General features: G+C 37.3%; 1 protein-coding gene across 1 annotated transcript in view; it reads left to right on the top strand.

Annotated features, from left to right (window-relative positions):
- ARID4B (AT-rich interaction domain 4B) overlaps positions 1-17733 on the top strand; it is a gene marked incomplete at both ends in the record, with an annotated part of 68093 nt that overhangs the window by 10119 nt on the left and 40241 nt on the right. The window contains 3 exons of the mRNA XM_081998566.1: positions 14802-14992; positions 15164-15682; positions 16662-16699. Coding sequence (XP_081854692.1) covers positions 14802-14992; positions 15164-15682; positions 16662-16699 — 748 coding nt within the window. The remainder of the gene's footprint in view (positions 1-14801; positions 14993-15163; positions 15683-16661; positions 16700-17733) is intronic.

Here is a 17733-nt window from a genome sequence, read left to right as displayed (position 1 = left end):
GCTGCTAATTTGACAGAGACACTGATATTTTATTTATAGGTATTGTGAGAATGCTGCGTTGTCTCGGGTACCAGAGACCTCTTAGGGTGCCTCTTGTTGAACTTTTGAGAACAGAATGAGGTTTCATGTGGAAAGTAACAGTAGAATTGTTGACATACAAAAGACTATCAAGTAAAACTGGGATAGATTTTTTCTCTTTCACTTTAGTAATCCTAAATGTTACTTTTTGAAAAGAGGCTAAAAAATGAAGGTTTTAGTATAAGAGGCTTAAAGACTTTTAAGAAAAAAATTGGGCTTTACAGAATAGCTTCACCACACTTGAAATCAGTGAATAGAGTCTTGTATCACCTATGCAATTTCACAAATTTTACTCTCTGCTCTTTAATATATTGAAGAGTTTTTGTGGAATCAGAGCAAAGATCTTTCCTTAAATAGCCACTCCCTGGAAATGGCTGCCATTAGTCACAGGCTAAGCCAGCTGAAGATGTTTTGGAAACAGGTGCAGCTATGAGTAGCCAAAGAAACTGAAGCATTCTGGGTAGTTAAATTTGATAAAAGGTATGAAAGAAGTAGTTTAGATCCTTTAATTCTTTAACTTTTGAAAAGTAACCTAGCTGAATACTAGCTGCTTGTATATTGTTCTTATTCCCTATAGTACTATAGTAGCGCTTTTACTTTCTGCGTAGTGCACATTTAAAATATGTTAGAAATGTTCATAATTACGCAGCACTTGACAAATCTCCTCTTAAAGGCTCATCTTCAACTGGTTGTTTCTCTTAATATTTGTGTTACTTTTAGTGCTTGCATTCTTGGTTTGCTACAGGTATTTTCTGATAGAAAATTCTTGAAAGAGTTCTCAAATACAACTTAGTTGAACAGGAAAAGCTTGTATCTCTGCTTTGGATAATTGCCATATTGATAATGTTTAGCTTTTTTCCCCCCAACCTCCTTTCACAAACATAAAGCTTAAATAATGAACTCCTACATTTAGGCAGAGAAGAACTCTGGAAGATGAATGCTGTTGTAGAGGGGAATAAAAAAAAGAAATTATCTATTTTCTTGTCATACCTTTGCTACTGGCCATGCAGTAATATTTGGTCAGTAGTATTCTCAGATAATGTGTTGAGATGGGAGAGGAGTTTGTATGTGTGCTTACATTTGTTAGATTTCTACAAGTAACGATTGTGTTCCTACAAGTTAGGAAACTTGTAAAACTAGCTCATAGGAGAATATTCTTAAAGGAACAGTGTAGTTTTTAATGAGGAAATAAAGCAAAAAGTAATAATTATGGACTTCAGATTTCAGTCATAACTTTTTTTTTACCCATGTAAAATTGTACTGAGTTACGTATGTCTTCTTTCAGAAGACATAGTCCTGGCATTTCTTTCTGTTAATCTGGGGAAAGTGGGATATGCAGATAAGTTGTTGGCTTTTCACAGCTTGGCAGGTGGGGGGAGGAGTTACAATTTACTTAACAGTTTGAGGAACTGTCTGTCTGAAAGAAAAATGCACTGTGAAAAATAATCATCTAGAAGATTACGTTAGTGAAAACAAAGTTTATTCAATAGAATATTTTGCCACAGCAAGGCTCTTTAACATCACCCATAGCAGCTCAACCAGAAGTTGATATGAGGTATGGGTTGCCTTGTGCTATGATTTGGGAAAGCAGCATTGTGATTTTTGTTGGGATAACTTCAGGTTCACTTACCTGCTGCTGCTTTTGGGAAGTTTACAGTGCAGTGTTGTGCAGAGATACCTTGTGCCAATATGGAAGTAGTCAGCTTGTTGGAGTACAAAGCTTAGCATGAGTTATAATTTACTGTAGGTTTTTCAGGTAAATTACTCACTGTACTAATTTCTGTGCTGCCCTAGCTATCCAGTGTCCGGCTTAGTTAAGGCATCTATTTTCTATCTTCTACAAGGATGTTGATATATTGTGTGTCAACAGTGGCCCAATAGATGCTGCTAAGAAAACACCAGTAGATTTAATAGAAAATAGTGTTATTTTGTTTGTCTTCCAGGCTTAGATACTTGATAGTACAAGGGGTAATGGTTTTAAACTAAAAGAGGGTAGATTTAGACTAGATAGATTCAAGGTCAGGTTGGATGGGGCTCTGAGCAACCTGATGTAGTTGAAGATGTCCCTGCTCATTGCAGGAAGGTTGGAATAGATGAGCTTTAAAGGTCCCTTCCAACCCATACTATTCTATGATTCTATGATTATGTGGATTATATAGCTACAGTCTTAACTGATCACCTGTCTGCTCTTCCTGACTGGAAGCTTTCTGTAGTCTTAACCAACCATTTTATAGTAGTGGCAGACTAAACTTAATTTGAATCTGTTTTGGTGCTGCTTGGATGCTTCTGCATAGTGCAAGTATGTGTATATTCATGCTAAAACTTCTCTCCTTTTTAACCTTGGTTATGCCTGACTCCAAAAGCTGACTTCTGGGTGTCTTTAATGCAGTGGTTGTCAACCAGTGATCTGCAGGTGGGTTCTGTAGCCTGCTTCTAAGGAGATCTGAAGATATAATTGACAAACAAGCTTGTTGTTGGTAGGTTGGTTTGTTATTCAGGGACCTGTAGCTCCACTAGAATTTTGGGGGGAAATCAGTACAATGAAAAGTTTAGATTAAAAACCCAAAACCCTTTGTCTAATGCAGCTGTCCTTCTGTAATTATATTTATTTGTGTATATATATGTTCCCATCTTTCTTTGCACGCATAATAGGAGGTACCTTAAATTCCCATGCCTTTTTCTTTCCACCCTCCCCCCTTCTTACTGGGAGAGGAAGCTGAAGAATTATTTGACTATTTTGAAAGAAGTAATATCTTTCTTTATAGAAAGATATTATGGAGTTAAATATTTATATTGTAGTAGGACTTAGAGGCAGTTCAAGGACGGTAGGACTGTACTCCAGATGTATTCCAGTCTCTGCTGGACTAAGCCTAACCTACTGATGTTTTGCATGTGTATAGTTATTGTATGCTATTTGAATCTTAAGTAATGTAACGTTAAATAATTATTAGGAAGAAGAATCTTCTTCATAGGAGGTTTGGAGAGAAAAATCAATATTTGCTAAGTGTAAAAGGGAAAAAACACAGGAAAGGAAATCTGCAGGACACTGAAAAATATATGTAGAATGTATCACGCCAAATACATTGCAAAGAGACCAGTATAGATACACCTATAAAGCATAATACTTTTAATCTCTACGTTCCAAAATTTATGCTGCAAAAGTGAAAGTGGTCAGGGTGACATGTATTTATATACACCACTCCCCCCAGCACACGTGTATATATTTTAGTATCTAGAAATTATCTACAGTTCTTTAAAAGGTTGGGTTTGTTGGCTAGCTTGTCTTTGAATTTCATTCCAGTTTTATTCTCTTATATTAGCTGTTTCGATTGCATAATTGTGGCATAGGGAATTCCAGGAAAGCCAAATATAAGGACTAACTATTTTTAAGCCAAAATATTGCACTCTTAGTGTATTAGTTGTTTTATCCAAACGAGACGTGTTTTGTTAGCTCTTGTGTAATGTTTTACCCCGGAGACTAAAGAATAGCAGGTTACTGACTAGGAATAAAAGGCTAGTTTAGACTAGGAGTGAAGATCTGCCAAGTTGTTCCAAATAAGGATTCACTTACACTGAAATATAAGGAAAAGTCTAGGCATTAGCGTATGCATCTAGTTGAATTCAAAGATCGTCCAAAAATGAAAACAAGTGAAAAATGTTTGGGTTTGGCTAGTTTGCAAAATGAGAATCTTCAAAGTTGTTGCTGGCACCGAGCTAGAAAGGAAGAAAGACTGTTGGTCTGTGTATGCTAAATCTGCTGAAGCCAGTGGAGAAATTTGAGGACAGTTCTGCAGCGAGTTGCTGGAAAGTGAAGGAGAGCCTGGTTTGACTGTTCTTAAGTGCTTCTTCAGGTTCTGTTACCTGTGTTTGGATCTTAGTGAATCTGACCCTTACAATTCATCTGAGATGAAAACAACCTGTTTGGAAAAGCAGGAAAAAAGCAAAAGGCAGGCTGGTGGAGAGAATAGAACTCTTTTCTGTGGGTAAGATACCTTATCTGTAAAAGCTATATGCTTTTAATTTAATGTAGCCTGAAATGGGGACTTAGGTGACTATAACTCTACCAAGTCTACATTTTGCAGCAGAAGCTAGATGGTAGAGGTGTAGTTGACTGAAATTATCCTTTGTAGTGATATTTAGCATTCCTTTAGTTGATTTTTTTTTTTTTTAATAGCAACATCAGGCTTTGCGAAGGGGGAGAAAGTCTACTATGTCTTTTGAGTGCATGTGTTGTGTCAAAAGGTGCTAATGGGCTCAACAGGTTAAACCCACACAAGACCATGAGACTATTGAAAGAATATGTTTTCTCATATTTTGATCTCTGCCATTATGGCTGTAACCTGAAACTCGGGTTTTCTGTATGCAGTGTGCTTTAGTGTCTGCTGTTGCTGTTAAACTCGATGGAGTTAAGGTTTATCATTCCCTGTGCAAGGCAGTGATTTGTTCTGAGGAATCTTGCTTGTCCAGCTGTATGGTTATGGAGAGTTTTCTTGTTCTGTTGTAGATCTCTGCTCCTTGAAGGCTTTTTAAAGGTTGTCTCAGCACTGGGTCATCATCTTGGTACAAGTTCTCTGTAATCCAGTCCTTAAATGTCAACTTCCTGGAATGTAAAACCAAACATATCGTTATTTTTGACAGGACTGATCACATTTATAAATTGAATTAAGCCAAGTTTTTATTTTGTGGGAAATTCTGAAATTCTTGAAATTCTTCTTGAAATTAGTTCTCAGTTTAAGGCTGGACTTCTTATTTTACAAAAACAGATTAATAAAAAACCCCCTATTTTCTTTGGTTCTGTAATATAGTGGTAATGGTGCTTTGCTAGTTTCTTACAAAAACGAACACTCAGTCTATTCCTACAGAATGCTCAGTTGAATTAGTATTTTTTAATCTGAAAAAAATGTTTCACTGGAAAAGCTAATACCTGCTTTGTTTGCAAATAGTGTGTAGTGGATATAAAACTTAACATAAACTGTTTTTTTGAGTGCTATCCAAGTAGATTAGACTTTGAATACAAGCTTGCATTTGACCTTGCATGTACTCCAGTACTGAAGTGCTTTCAGCCAGTTTAAAGCCACTTCAGGGATTTAGTGGAGATGTTGGACTGAAAGCTGTTTGTTAGATGCCCAGATCTCTGACTTGCTTTCAGGGATGAAACCCTGTTTAGGGGATCCTTTGAAGATAAGATAATTAGCTTGATTATCTAGTTATTTTAAAAAAAAACATAAAATCGAGTAACATGGTAAATGTCATTTTCCTCATCCAGCTAGGGGCTTCATACATTTAATTTTTCGAATTTGTAAAAAATGTTAGAAATCTAGAGTGTGCAATGTAAAGTTAAATATAAAAATGCTATTGCATACACATGAAATGGTGGGGAAGAGAAGAATATTTTCTAGTTTTTGAGATTTCTGTATTTTTGCAAGAACCTACAACTTCTGAACAATGATTACTGAGTGGTGCCTCATGTTGTAGTTTGAGGCACACTGCCAGTTTACTCATTGATTTTTCCTCTTCTGTTTTAACTGGTGTTTGATCCTACAGTGAAACAATTCAGCTCACTAAAGTGGACGAAAACTAGTTTAGCAAAAGTAACAGAAACAAATAGCTATTTGTTGAATTGGTGAGTCAAATCACTTTAGCCTTTAATCAAAGGCATACAAGAACTGATGCAAAAGGGAGGATGGACGGGGGAGGCATCATTCATGTAGATGTGCGTTTGGAGGGCCAAGGCCTTCCCCTTTTACACGAGTGAGTTAATTCAACTCAAAAGAAACACGAAAGAACACACCGTCTCTTTAATTGTTGGTGGTGATCTTGTAGCAGCACCCCTCAGTTTCAGAAATGAAGAACTAGTGTTGGCAGTAGGTAGTGTCTGTCACAACTTGGATTGTTTAAACCCCTTTTATCTGACTTTTTTTTTTTTATGGCTACATTTTTTTGTTTTCTGCAGGTAGACTCTGAGATCTTAGAATATTTATCCTGGCATTCCTGGCTTTATTCCTAAAAGACTGAATTGGTTCAACCCTTTTTACTAGACTGGTTTCCTAACTTTCCATAATGATCAAAACTGCATCCTGATGATCATTCAAAGTTACTAGGAAAAAACAAGTAAATGAATGAGACTTGGGTTCAGAACAGTTCTGCTTGATTAGATTTCTAGCATAAAGAAGCCATATGCTTACTCTTGTACCAGTTAGGTCTTAAAGCACTTAAGTTTTTAGAAGTCTTCTGTTGGTTCTGTAGCATTCAGGGCTGTTGTGATGCTTTGCTTCTTGCTATTTATTTGTTAGCTCATACAGTTCTACATAAGACAAATTCATATTTGATTCTTACATGGGTAGTTGTGTATTTTGGGTTGCAAATACAGCAGAAACAGTGTATGTTCATAATTTCTCACTTAAAATCATAATAATTTTTCTTCTTCCCCTCCCAAATTTAACTAAAGAGCCTATTCCATCTGTTCCTTTTAACAGATAAAGCGTTACGAATGTTGCCATTTCAGAAATCTAATACGCAACTATTAACTACAAGCTATGTTACCAGGTTTTTTGTAAGTACTAAGAAAAATGCGTTATGAAATTCTAATCCATTATAATGGGATGCCTTTGAGGCTAAAAAACCCACAGCTGTAATAGCCACAAGATTGCAAGATTTCAGAGCAGTGAATATAAGGACAAGGCAGACAGCTTTGGCCTAGATAATTTGTTGAGAGGAAGTGGGGACTGACTGCAAGAGTTGAGATCTTAAAACTAAAGAAGTGAACAGATTGTTACTGAGTGGAGTTGTGTACAGTGTATTTTTAAAATTAGTATTATGATAAGTAAGTTGAGCTCTAACCAGAGATGAAACCACGTGCACACTTCCTGTCTGTCTGAGACATCGCACAAGTGCCTGGGGGTGGAAGAATGAGTTTTGACACACATCAGCACATATCAGAAGTGGTAAACCTGGTATTTCTTTTGCTGAAAAAGGATAGAGTGGTTTTCCTGATCACTTTGATTGGCTATTTAGTACACGGGGTAATTCACAGAACCTTGAAAAATGCAGATGACTATTCAGAAGTCTTTCCTGTTCTGTAGGTGCCTTTATCACAAAATTTTGTTTTAATTGTGAGAATTCCTTGTTGATTCAAAATTCAAGTGTGAATACCTATAGCCAGATTAGGCTTAGTCTGAACTACTACTTCAAAGTTTGCTTGATGATTCCTTTAATGTGTATTTAGTAAGACTGTTGACTTAAAGCCTCGAAGAGATGGAATATTTGTTTCATCCCTTACAATCTCTTCCTGTTACTAGTTACACAGAATATTAACGCCCTTTTTTTTAATGTAAAAGCTCTGTTCATCCTGAAGCCATGGGATTTTTTGAATGCCCTAGATTGCATGGTTAAAGAAGCTTGCAATATTGCTTCTTCCCTACATAATGAAAGAGCACTTTAGTCTGGCACTATAGGCCAAATCCAGTGAAGGACTGTAGCTGACTAACTTGCGGGTGTTTGTGATACTACTCAGTATGAGTGAGGGCACTGCAGAAGTCTCCTTTGTATTATGAACATGCAGGCGTGTGGCACTGGATGCTTTGTCTGCTGGGCAGAAATAATTGGTCAGATAAGAGCACTTTATGAAGTGGAGTAGAATCTGTTGGGTGGTTAGCACAAGACCTGTCTGCCAGCAGTCATTCAGGCCTCCCTTTAAGGTGGTGCATGTCACAGATTTGTGGTAGTCCAGATTCTCTGGAGGAGTGAGCTGGGTGCTTTATTCAATAAGCCACGATTCCCAGGACACAGAGTCCAGAACTTTGTGCTAGCTGCCGTTTAATCGAAGGTTTTAGTGTCTGGGATTGAAGACAGCTAACAGGCTAAGCTGGGGAGCCATCAACAGTCAGCACACTTGCTAAAGTTTCATGGTATGGTATGTGCCACATTAACAGTTCACTGCTATTGAAAATGGAACGTGCTGACTGTGATTTCTTCATCTCCTGGGGGGCAGTTCTTGGGGAAAAATAGCCAAAAAATAAATGGAACATGAGGCAATGAGACAATGTCATAGTTGTGCCAAAAAAGCAAATGTCATGCTGGAATGTTAAAGTATTATTTGAAAATTGTGTGAAATGATCTGTTTGCTTCTCTTCACAATCAATTAGGCCATACCTGTGTCCATTTTTGGGAACCAACTTAAAGAAAGATGTGAGGAAATTAAACCAAACTCCAGAGGAAAGCAATTAGAAATACAGAGTGTCTTGAAAGTATGGCCTGTAGGTAAAATTTACACAATATCTTGTTTGGTTTTTTGTTTGTTTTCTTTTTTCTTTTAGAGATGAGATTACTCTGAGGAGTTGCATCTCTGGAAAGCTGCAAAGCAGCAGTACATTGGTCTTCATGTGCAATATTGATAAGACAAGAAATAACAGCAGCAGGGAATATTTAGATGAGAGATTATGCAAAACTCTGTAAGCAATGGAATATGTTGCATGCAGAGTGTGGAATATTCACTCCTGAATTTAAGAATAGATATGACAGACTTCTGTTATGAATAATACAGTTAAAATGATCCTACCAAGAGGAATAGCCTTGATAACCTTTTATGTGTAATTAAGTTTTTGTTTGTTTTTCCCAGGAACCTCATCCATCCTAATTGAATCTTTGATAAAGTGGTTAGATTAAGTTATTTCAGTCTCTGTGTAGGTATTTTCTAAACTAATTTTCATAGTTCTTTTTGAATGTCTTGTCCCTGGCCAGCGGTTTTACACTGAATGACTAGGCAGCAGTTGAGGGAGCACGGCTGAGGTAAAAATCCCCTCTCCTGTCTGAATTTTTTTGTTGCTGTATGGCATTAGCCATTTTATAGTACCATGCTCTTGGTAGACTCTTGTGTACAGTTGACTAACAGCTACAAACATATTCTCTCTCTAGAACCACAGTGTTAGTTCTTAGTTCCTGAATGCTTGGACTTGTGCATAGCTTTGATGTGTAGATAGGTTGTCCTTAATATACTAAATAGTCTGTCTTTAGGAGGAATTGATTCTTAATAAGAAAAAAGCTGTATTACCACTTTGTTTCGCATTTGCATTTTTTTTGTTTCATATTGGTTGACAGTTTCATGTAGCTTTGATGTCACTTTTGGTATTCCCCCATCATTCTCCTAATTAGCAACAGTGGCAATAAACACATCCAAAGGCTACACATGATTTTTTAGCAGCGTAATCACATAATTTACTGTGTTATATATCCTGTTATATTTTGCTATATTTTTACTGTGATATTTTAAAAAGTCCTTTATACTAAATTACAGATCAGCTACAGTCATGATTTCATACAAATATACAAAATAACATCTTAAAATAAATGGTTAGAATTTCAGAATGTAATTTTGTCAATACATATTTAAACAGTATAAGACTAATAAAATCATAGCTGTAGTTAGTGAATTGACTTGTCTCAGTGTTTGAGAAATCTCATTCTTCTGGGGGGTTTTGAGTTAGTATGTCATCCCTTCAGCTTTCCCTTTCTGTTCTAACATAGGAATAAAAATAAATCTTCCCCTCCTTTCCTTCCCAATAATTAGTTTAGAAAATGTTGTACTAAGCATGGAAATAAACCAAGGTAAGAAATTCTCTTTTGTATTTGCAGAAAAGTCAGTTTGGTTTTGGTTTTGTTTGGGGTTTTTTTTAAGGTTCAGTTTTTCAGGTTGGTATGGATTTGCTTCTGAAGTTGCACACAATAGAAGATAGTTTTAAGAATAGATGATAATAAACAGAATCTTAATACGCTACAATTTTGGTGAAGAAAACCCAACATTCTTAGATAATGATCTGATTTTAATTTCTATTCACCATTCTTGTTCTTGCTGTTTTAATATCTAAAAATATTATCTTTTTCAAAATGACTATTTTTATCAGTTATGTAGAATAGATTTGCTGTAGAATACAAACAATTCCTTTCACATATATAGATCTTCCTGTTCTATATACTGTTACACTGAGTTTTTAGAACTAACTTATTAAAAAGAAAATCATTAAATAATTTTTCATTGGAACTAGAAATACTGCCCAAGAATTATCAAATTGTTTTAAAACCAGTGTGGTTTTTGTTCTCTTGAGAGTTCATTGACTGTTGATTTTTCAGACTTCACATAGTCCTGTATTAGTCACTTCATTATTTTGCTCAGGAACAGCCTGGACTGATTTGTTTGATTAAACTATCAAATAATCTTTGTTCTAATCCATTTGGAACACAAGCATATCATTATCATATCATTCTTTTCAGTGCTTTGAAACATCCCAAGTTTTTTATAACATAAGCAGAATTTCTAGACAGAATTGTGGCACATTTTTAAAACTGAGGCAAGTTATCCAGACCTAATAACTTAAATGATGATCCTAAGCATTCTCTGAAGCTTTTACTTGAAAAAAGAATGTTTGTCAAGAGAAAGACTTAATCTAACTTATTTTCAAGTGCAAACACTCTAATAACATTATTGATTGCTTCCTTTTTTCCCCACTTAAAATTCTCATACTTGAATGCATTTTGGTTCTTGCACTAAACACAAAATCTGAAAGAAGTCTTTCAAATAGCTGTGACTAAAAGAGAAGTCTTCATTGGGAAGCTACTTACTTCAAGTTAATGACTACTTTTTTTGAATCTGTACATATGTAGAAACATAATGTTCAGACTTCACTTGGAACATAGAAAAAAAGTCTGACCAAAACTAATGAAGTTGTGCCATTTACAGTTCTAAACTGTAATGCTAAATAGTTTGAATATTTGGTTAAACCTTACAGAAAAATTGCAATCTGGTAGGTATGGCAATGATTGACTTCAAAAAAGATTTTATATTCAGGGGGATAAACAGTGGGAGCAGGCATTCAAAATATCTTTTCTCCATGTGGTCTTTCAGCAATATAGAACAAAAGGTGGGACCTACAGAAGGAATTGTAAAGAACTGGCATCATTTTGAGAGAGACTGACCAGCAGTTCTGGAGTGTTTGATTAAATAAAACATTTTATAGAGCGATATGCTGTATTGATAGAAAGAACACAGATTCTCGTTCTTAGTCCTTAGTAGTAGAGAAACATCAAATGCCTACTTGCCTTTGAGTAAGATATGCAGTTGCCCCATTCTGCAGACGTGAAAGTTTGTACATGCCTGCTGGGTTGCATTGTTTTGCAGGAAGTCTCTGACCAAATTGGGAACAGAATCAGAATTCAGTGGGTTTTATTCAGTGTGTTGGGGGGGGAGGGCAATCTAAATAGTGGAGGTTTTTTTAAGCATAGCCACCTATCTGGATTTGCTGTTTTGACTAGGAAATGAGGTAATTACAGTTTGAATGTTTTGAAATGACACAGTAAATTTCTGGATGGAGAATCAAGTTGCTCTTTGATTAGAATAGACTCACTTTTAAATCTTTTCTTTAAAATTTTCTAATTTTCTGAGTGAAGTAGAGTGAAAATATTTCTGTAATTCTGTATCCATCAACTTAGCATAGTTCCAAAAACAAAAAATAAAAAAAAGTAATGGGATTACTAGTTCCATACAAATTCAGCTTTACACAGGTAAGTAAGAATAATGAAAATCCTTTTTGCATTTGAAACAGATACATTAACTACAGGAAGTATTACCTGCAGTTACTGAATTGAACCTCTTGTTTTGGGTCATTTGGTCCTTCATTATCTTAGAACCTGTAAATCCTTTCCACATAGCTCATTTTTATTCAGAGAGTGAAATCAGCTTTTGCACCTTTTCAAATCTTTAAAAACTTTGAATAAACTAGGAATTGAATTGATCTAACTGAATAATTTGAAATAAAGAAAATATCCTCTTTGCACCTGTAGAGAATGCTAAAGCTGTTGGAAGTTGGTTTAATACTTTCAGACATCTGTCTACTAGGTTCTGGTAACTTCCAACTGGGGGGGGGGGGGCAGGGAGAAGGGTAGAAAACCCTTTTTGCCACAGTTATATGCTGTATAATGCTTGCTTACAAGAATGGTGAAGTGTTACTTGAAACTTCTGTATATTTTCAATTGAAACTTGAAATAGGTTTCATTACACCACACCACCCCCCTTTTTAATTTAGAAATGTTTGGTTTGATCATGATGCTCCTACCATAATTCTGATTTGTGGGCAAAACGTTGATAACATTAAACCATTTTCCTTCAGAAAGTTCAAAATTACTAGTTTCTCTGAAATGTACAACAGTAACAAAACAAAAAAATGAAGCTAGAATCTGCTTCTGCAGCCAGAATAAATCTTGCCCAAAACACACACTTACTCTTGGGCTTTCATGTAATAGCCTTTTCATATGAAAAACATCACCGCCCTTCATTCTATGTTGTAGTTTGCAAGTTTCCAGAAAAATTCCTCCTGTTTCCTGTTGTGGTGTTCTTGTTTCTGGGAGATGAAATATGGGGCAATTAATTTATTTTTTTAAAGGAGGTTTTTTTTTGTCTTCTGGGCTTTAGTCTTCATTTCATATGTTGCATTTGTCTCTGGGGAGTTACGTGCCTCAGTAACATAATGTTTGTAGAAAAGTTTTAGAAGTTTCTCATCTTTCTCACTCTGAAAGTACATGAGGAATGTATTTGACATCAACTATACATACATTATTATCTGCCAAATTGAATACATTAAATGTGCTGTACTAATACTTTTTTCCTGAAGATGTCTGCTATTACTATAAAGTTGAGTGTCCTAACCACAGCAGGTTGAGCTGTAAGCAAAATCTTACACTCATAATTACACCCAGTAATTTTGGTTATTAAGAGATTGATTCTGCAGTGTGTGGGCAGATCTCTGCTATTGGGTGGAACTTAACTGCAGTTTGAAAATATTTAAGGTAATAATCTTTATTTAAGTTAAATGTCTTAGTAATTGTGGGGAAAGTTTTGTAATGGTTTCTTTGTGGGTTTTTTACCTGTTTTCATGAAAACAGTTCTTCAGAACTTGTCTAGGAGATGTTGGATTTACCTTTGCTTTCAAAAAAAAGATGCTATTTTTGAAAATCGAGTCTTTTCAAGCCTTCATTGCCCCAAATGCTTCTGAAATCCTGTTGAACAACTTTGGGGTGGCTGCTCATTCTGCAGGGTGGAATGGGAGTTTAAGGTACTGGCTATGTGAAACTTTTGCCCTTCATTAGAAGACTTGAGGATCTGGATGGGTTTTGAGTTGATGTAGGGGGGTATATTGGTGTTTTTTCCCACTTACTTGTAGGACTGAGGATGACTGTAATCGGAATAGTCAAATGTGATGGTTCCGCTTGCAAACTGGGTGCTTCCATCTTAAATGTGCAAACCATGAGAAAACACTTCCTTTGGGAAGATAACTTAAAAATACTGTAAATGGTAGAAAGAAGTTTTGCTACTGTTCCTTTTGCGTAATATGAATGAGAAACAAATTGGATGTTGAGCCGTACGATGTTTCTTTTTTAAACTCCAGAATTAATTTGGATGCCTGGTGGGGGCAGGGGGTGTGTGTGTCTTGAATCTTTGACAAGCTTTTTCTGAGCCTTGGTTATTGAAAATAAATGGATGTTAAATTTCCATTTAAAAACTAAAACCAGTCTTTTTTTTTTCCAGTTGCTGGTTTGTTTTGGGGGGTTTTTTGGCTTCTTGAAAATGTTTCACTAGTTTCTTGACTCAGGAGTCCTGTGGAGTAGAAAAATGCTGAATTTTGAATGTTTAATACCAGCTGAAATCCCGTTTTTTCAAACTTTGTATCTATGTAAGACAAATGGAAGGTACAGACCCAGTTTTCTCTTTGCATATTCATCTGAAAGCAGTCCTGCAGGCTTTCCTACTAAGTATGTCTGCTATGTTTCTAGATTGAATGCTTAATCTTGTTTTCATGTGGTTTACTTGGAACATCTTGCGTGTGGTGCAGAGGAATACAGATTAGGAGAGAGAAATAATATATTCATACACACTGTATTAGACATGCTTATAGGCAAAGGACAATGTAAAGCAATTTTATCAGCTCCTGTACAGCGTGACAGACTTTACAAAGGAATTTGAACATAGTAACGCAGCACAGTTGAAAGAGGAGGCGTGAGGATGATTTCATCCCACGTAGATGGAAAACATCTAGATGTCTAGAAAAACTGGAAAACTGACCTCTTTAACAGCCTTAAAAGGTGTATAAAAGCGTGATGCTACCATTTTAGATTGTAATGTTAAAATGGTTATCCAAAGTGCTTTGGAGGGGTCTGTGTGTTTCCTCCCTTAGACTTGGAAGAGCAAAACTATTAATACTGATGCAAATGTCCAAATTCAGAAGATGTGCAGGTTGTTTTATATGTGGGCATCTAGCCATCTATCAGTATTTCCAAGTATAATCAGTGTGAAGGCTGGAGCGGCACCCTTCCAGTAGGCTGCTTTGCTTGCCAAAGAAAATTCAGCCACTGAATTGGTGGAAATTGCTGACTGGTCACCTAGAGACTGCTCCTTATTTAAGTGATAAACCAGCTTTTCATCTGTGGCAGCCTGTGCTGCATATAGAAAATCCTGTGCGTACACAGCAGTTGTGAATTGAGATAGCAAAGAAACTATTCATCCTCTTTCCATTAATGAAACGCAATTAAGTAGTAGTGGTAGTACAGCAGTTGCCCATTAGTTTGGATTTCCTAACAGAAAGCACCAAACTGCAGGAAAGCCTTTTCTTTTTATCCCTTCTTGCTCACCCGAGAGAATGCCCGAAGTTATTAGAGTTGTTTTTTGACTCCTGAGTTAGGGTACACAACACGCATTTCGGTACTGTTCGGAGGAGCTGCACCCGCCGCCACAGCGCGCACCACTCGAGGTCCCGGCGGAGCGGGCCGCGCAACGCGGCCGGGACGTGCCGCCTTGAAGGGGCCTGCTGCGGGGGCCATTACCGCCTGGAGCGAGGCCCGCCTGGCGCCGCTCGGGAAGCCGAGGCGCAGGGTAGGAAGCAGTACCGACGGACCCCGGGGGTCGTCCCTGCCGGTGCCCGGTGACGGCGGGGCACGGCCCCTGTAGCGGACGGCTCCCGGGAAGCCTTGCGTGCAGCTTTACCCGGCAATCGCCTTAAGGGGACAAATTTAGTTTAACAGCAATCCGCGCTTAATCCACCAGAGCCCCGGGCGCCCTCGGGGAGCGCGGGCGGGCGGCAGCTCGGCGCTGGTTCGGGCAGCCAGAAACTTCTGGCAGCTTCTCGGCTCGGGCCCTTCCTCTTAAAGCGGCAGGGCCCGCCGCGGTGCTGGCCTTGCTCCTCTGCCCGGCGTCTCGGAGGCAGGCTCAGAGAGAAACGCTGCTGCCCCCCTGCTCGTCTGCCGTCCGTAATGAGCCAAACAAAATCACCTGGGCTCTGTTTTCTTATCGAAGCCAGATCACCGAACCGACTATCTGCAGCTCCTCGGAGAGCTGCTCAAACCGCTGGTAACATTCAGCTTTCAGGAATCAACCTCCCACTTCAGCGATTGCCGGGAAAGGTCTCACTCCAGTCTCTTTCCAAAACAGCCCTTCTGTGCGCCCAGCCTGGCTGTGGCCCCATGCTCCCGGCGGAGCAAGGCCTCGGATACAGCACTCCAGCGCTTTCCATTTGGAGAAGGATGTCCATACTCGTTGTCATCAGCAGAGCCTGCTCCTCTTCTGGTAGGCTGGCCTCAGTCATTCATGCAAACAAAATAACGGTCCCTCATGGAAGCGCCTGGTTGGTGACTGGTTTTGATGAGGATCTTAAACACCGGTCTTTTGCCAATAGTAAAAAAACCAACCAAACCAAACAAAAACCCCAACAAAAAGCCAAACATAGACATTACCATCAGCTTCACTTTTCCCTTTCTTATTCTTCCTGTGCGAACTGAAAGATGTTTTGAGAGGGTGTAGAGATACAGAAACATTGAGAGACAGGAGATCTGGGGTTTATATTGAAGCTGCTCTGAATGAAAGAAGCTCGCAATCCCATTACAAATTAATGAAGGTGTGTGCTGGGCATACTTTTCAGTTTTCCTGTTGAGCAAAAGTTTATTAATAGTTTTATTATATTCTACTGAAAAGATGATGCTTGTTTACAAATTATAAAGAGATTACGTTCAGATTACATAAATGCAAATTGAGATTACTTTGTGTTTCAAAATAAAATGAAGCGGAGGCTGCAGCCCAGAGATTTGGAGACAGCAACATGTGACACTAGTAGAGTTGTCTCAGAACAAAGTCTTTCATAATTTTAAGAAGCTCAGAACTTTTTATTGTAGAGTAGTCCAACATTGTGTCTCCCCTTTCCCCTTAAGGTCCACTGTAGTGCTTCTTGTTAAGTAATTTCAAGATGCTTCTGATAACCTTTTCCAAGATTACTGAATCGTGTTCTCAGATTTTAGCTCCATTTTTACATACTGTTTTTTTTTTTTCTGATAACCTGCACTAAAAAGCAAAGAAAGAATAAAAACAAATCCTGCCAAAGCATGTCAAAATTACATAGGCAAAGATAAATTCACTCTCAGTGTAAGGATGTCTATTAAATGACGTAAGCCCAAAGCAGCGAAGGGGTAACAGAAAGGTAAAAATAGCTGTATACTTATTTTTAACCTCTCTCTAATTTTGGTGGAATTGAGTAAAACCTGCTTGAGAACAGGTGACTCATTTAGAGTTGGTGAAAGTGATGAAGTAGCGGTAAGAATTATCTGAAACTAACGCCAGACTTTGATCATTACTGTTTACTTTTCTAGTTTGCGTTCTCTATGATGCATCACATCTTGTTTTAACTTATCCCTTTCAGCTGATACTATCAGTCAGAATGAGGGAAGTATTTTGAAAATTTCAGTTAAGTGATTTGGGAAAAAAAATCCCACATAATTTTTGTTTCGATGGAATAATAAATTGCAGAAAAATTTTCTATATGTATGCTCTGAAGATTTCACATGGGTTATTTTAAAATGTATGATGATTCATAGTGATAATTAAAGAAATGCATTTCATCAGTATAAATTTTCCTCTCAAAAGCCACTCCAGTACTGTATTTTTAGTAAACATACCTACAGTAGTAAGCAAATGGTCCATATGTTTGCTGTTCTTTGAAATTACTCTATTTACATTGGTAAACATTAACTAATTCCAGTGAAAGGAGATAGCTGTTGTAAAAGTAACGTCAGGAGATTTAGGCTAGGGGTTGAAATTAACTTTGTGGTATTAACAGAAATAAATTCTTAAAGGTGTTCATTCTTCAAATTAATGCTCTTTCTGGAAGACGCTTTTAAAAAGAAGCCAAGAGTAAAGTTATTACTAATATTGGTGATTATACTCTTAAGAAGAGTTTAAAATCCTGTTTTAAAGTTTGATTGTTGACTTGCCTGTTCCTCTGCCATAAACTTCCAGTCAAAGACCAGAGCTTCAGATTGTCTTGGTTCCCAGTACTGTAGTCCTTTTTTTTTTTTTAGTTAATGTTCAGTAGTAGTGAAGAAAAAGCGTTCTTTATTTTCTGTAAGTTAAACTTAACATTATGAGTTGGTCTTTTGAGATAATTTCTTTGGCTATATAAGGAGGTATAGGCTAATAACAACACAACCAGCTCTTGGAAATGTTTGTTTATAGGAGAATTCTAGCTATGTGCATCTTTGTGGACCCATCTGGCATCTGTCTGTCCTGTTAAAGTAATCTCGATACTCCACACTGTCTTAAGTTTGGGAGATCAACTGGCATGAACGACT

Source organism: Phaethon aethereus (assembly GCF_964289735.1).
Source record: "Phaethon aethereus genome assembly, chromosome: 3".
Taxonomy (NCBI): Eukaryota; Metazoa; Chordata; class Aves; order Phaethontiformes; family Phaethontidae; genus Phaethon; species Phaethon aethereus.
This window is presented reverse-complemented; position numbering and strand designations above follow the sequence as displayed.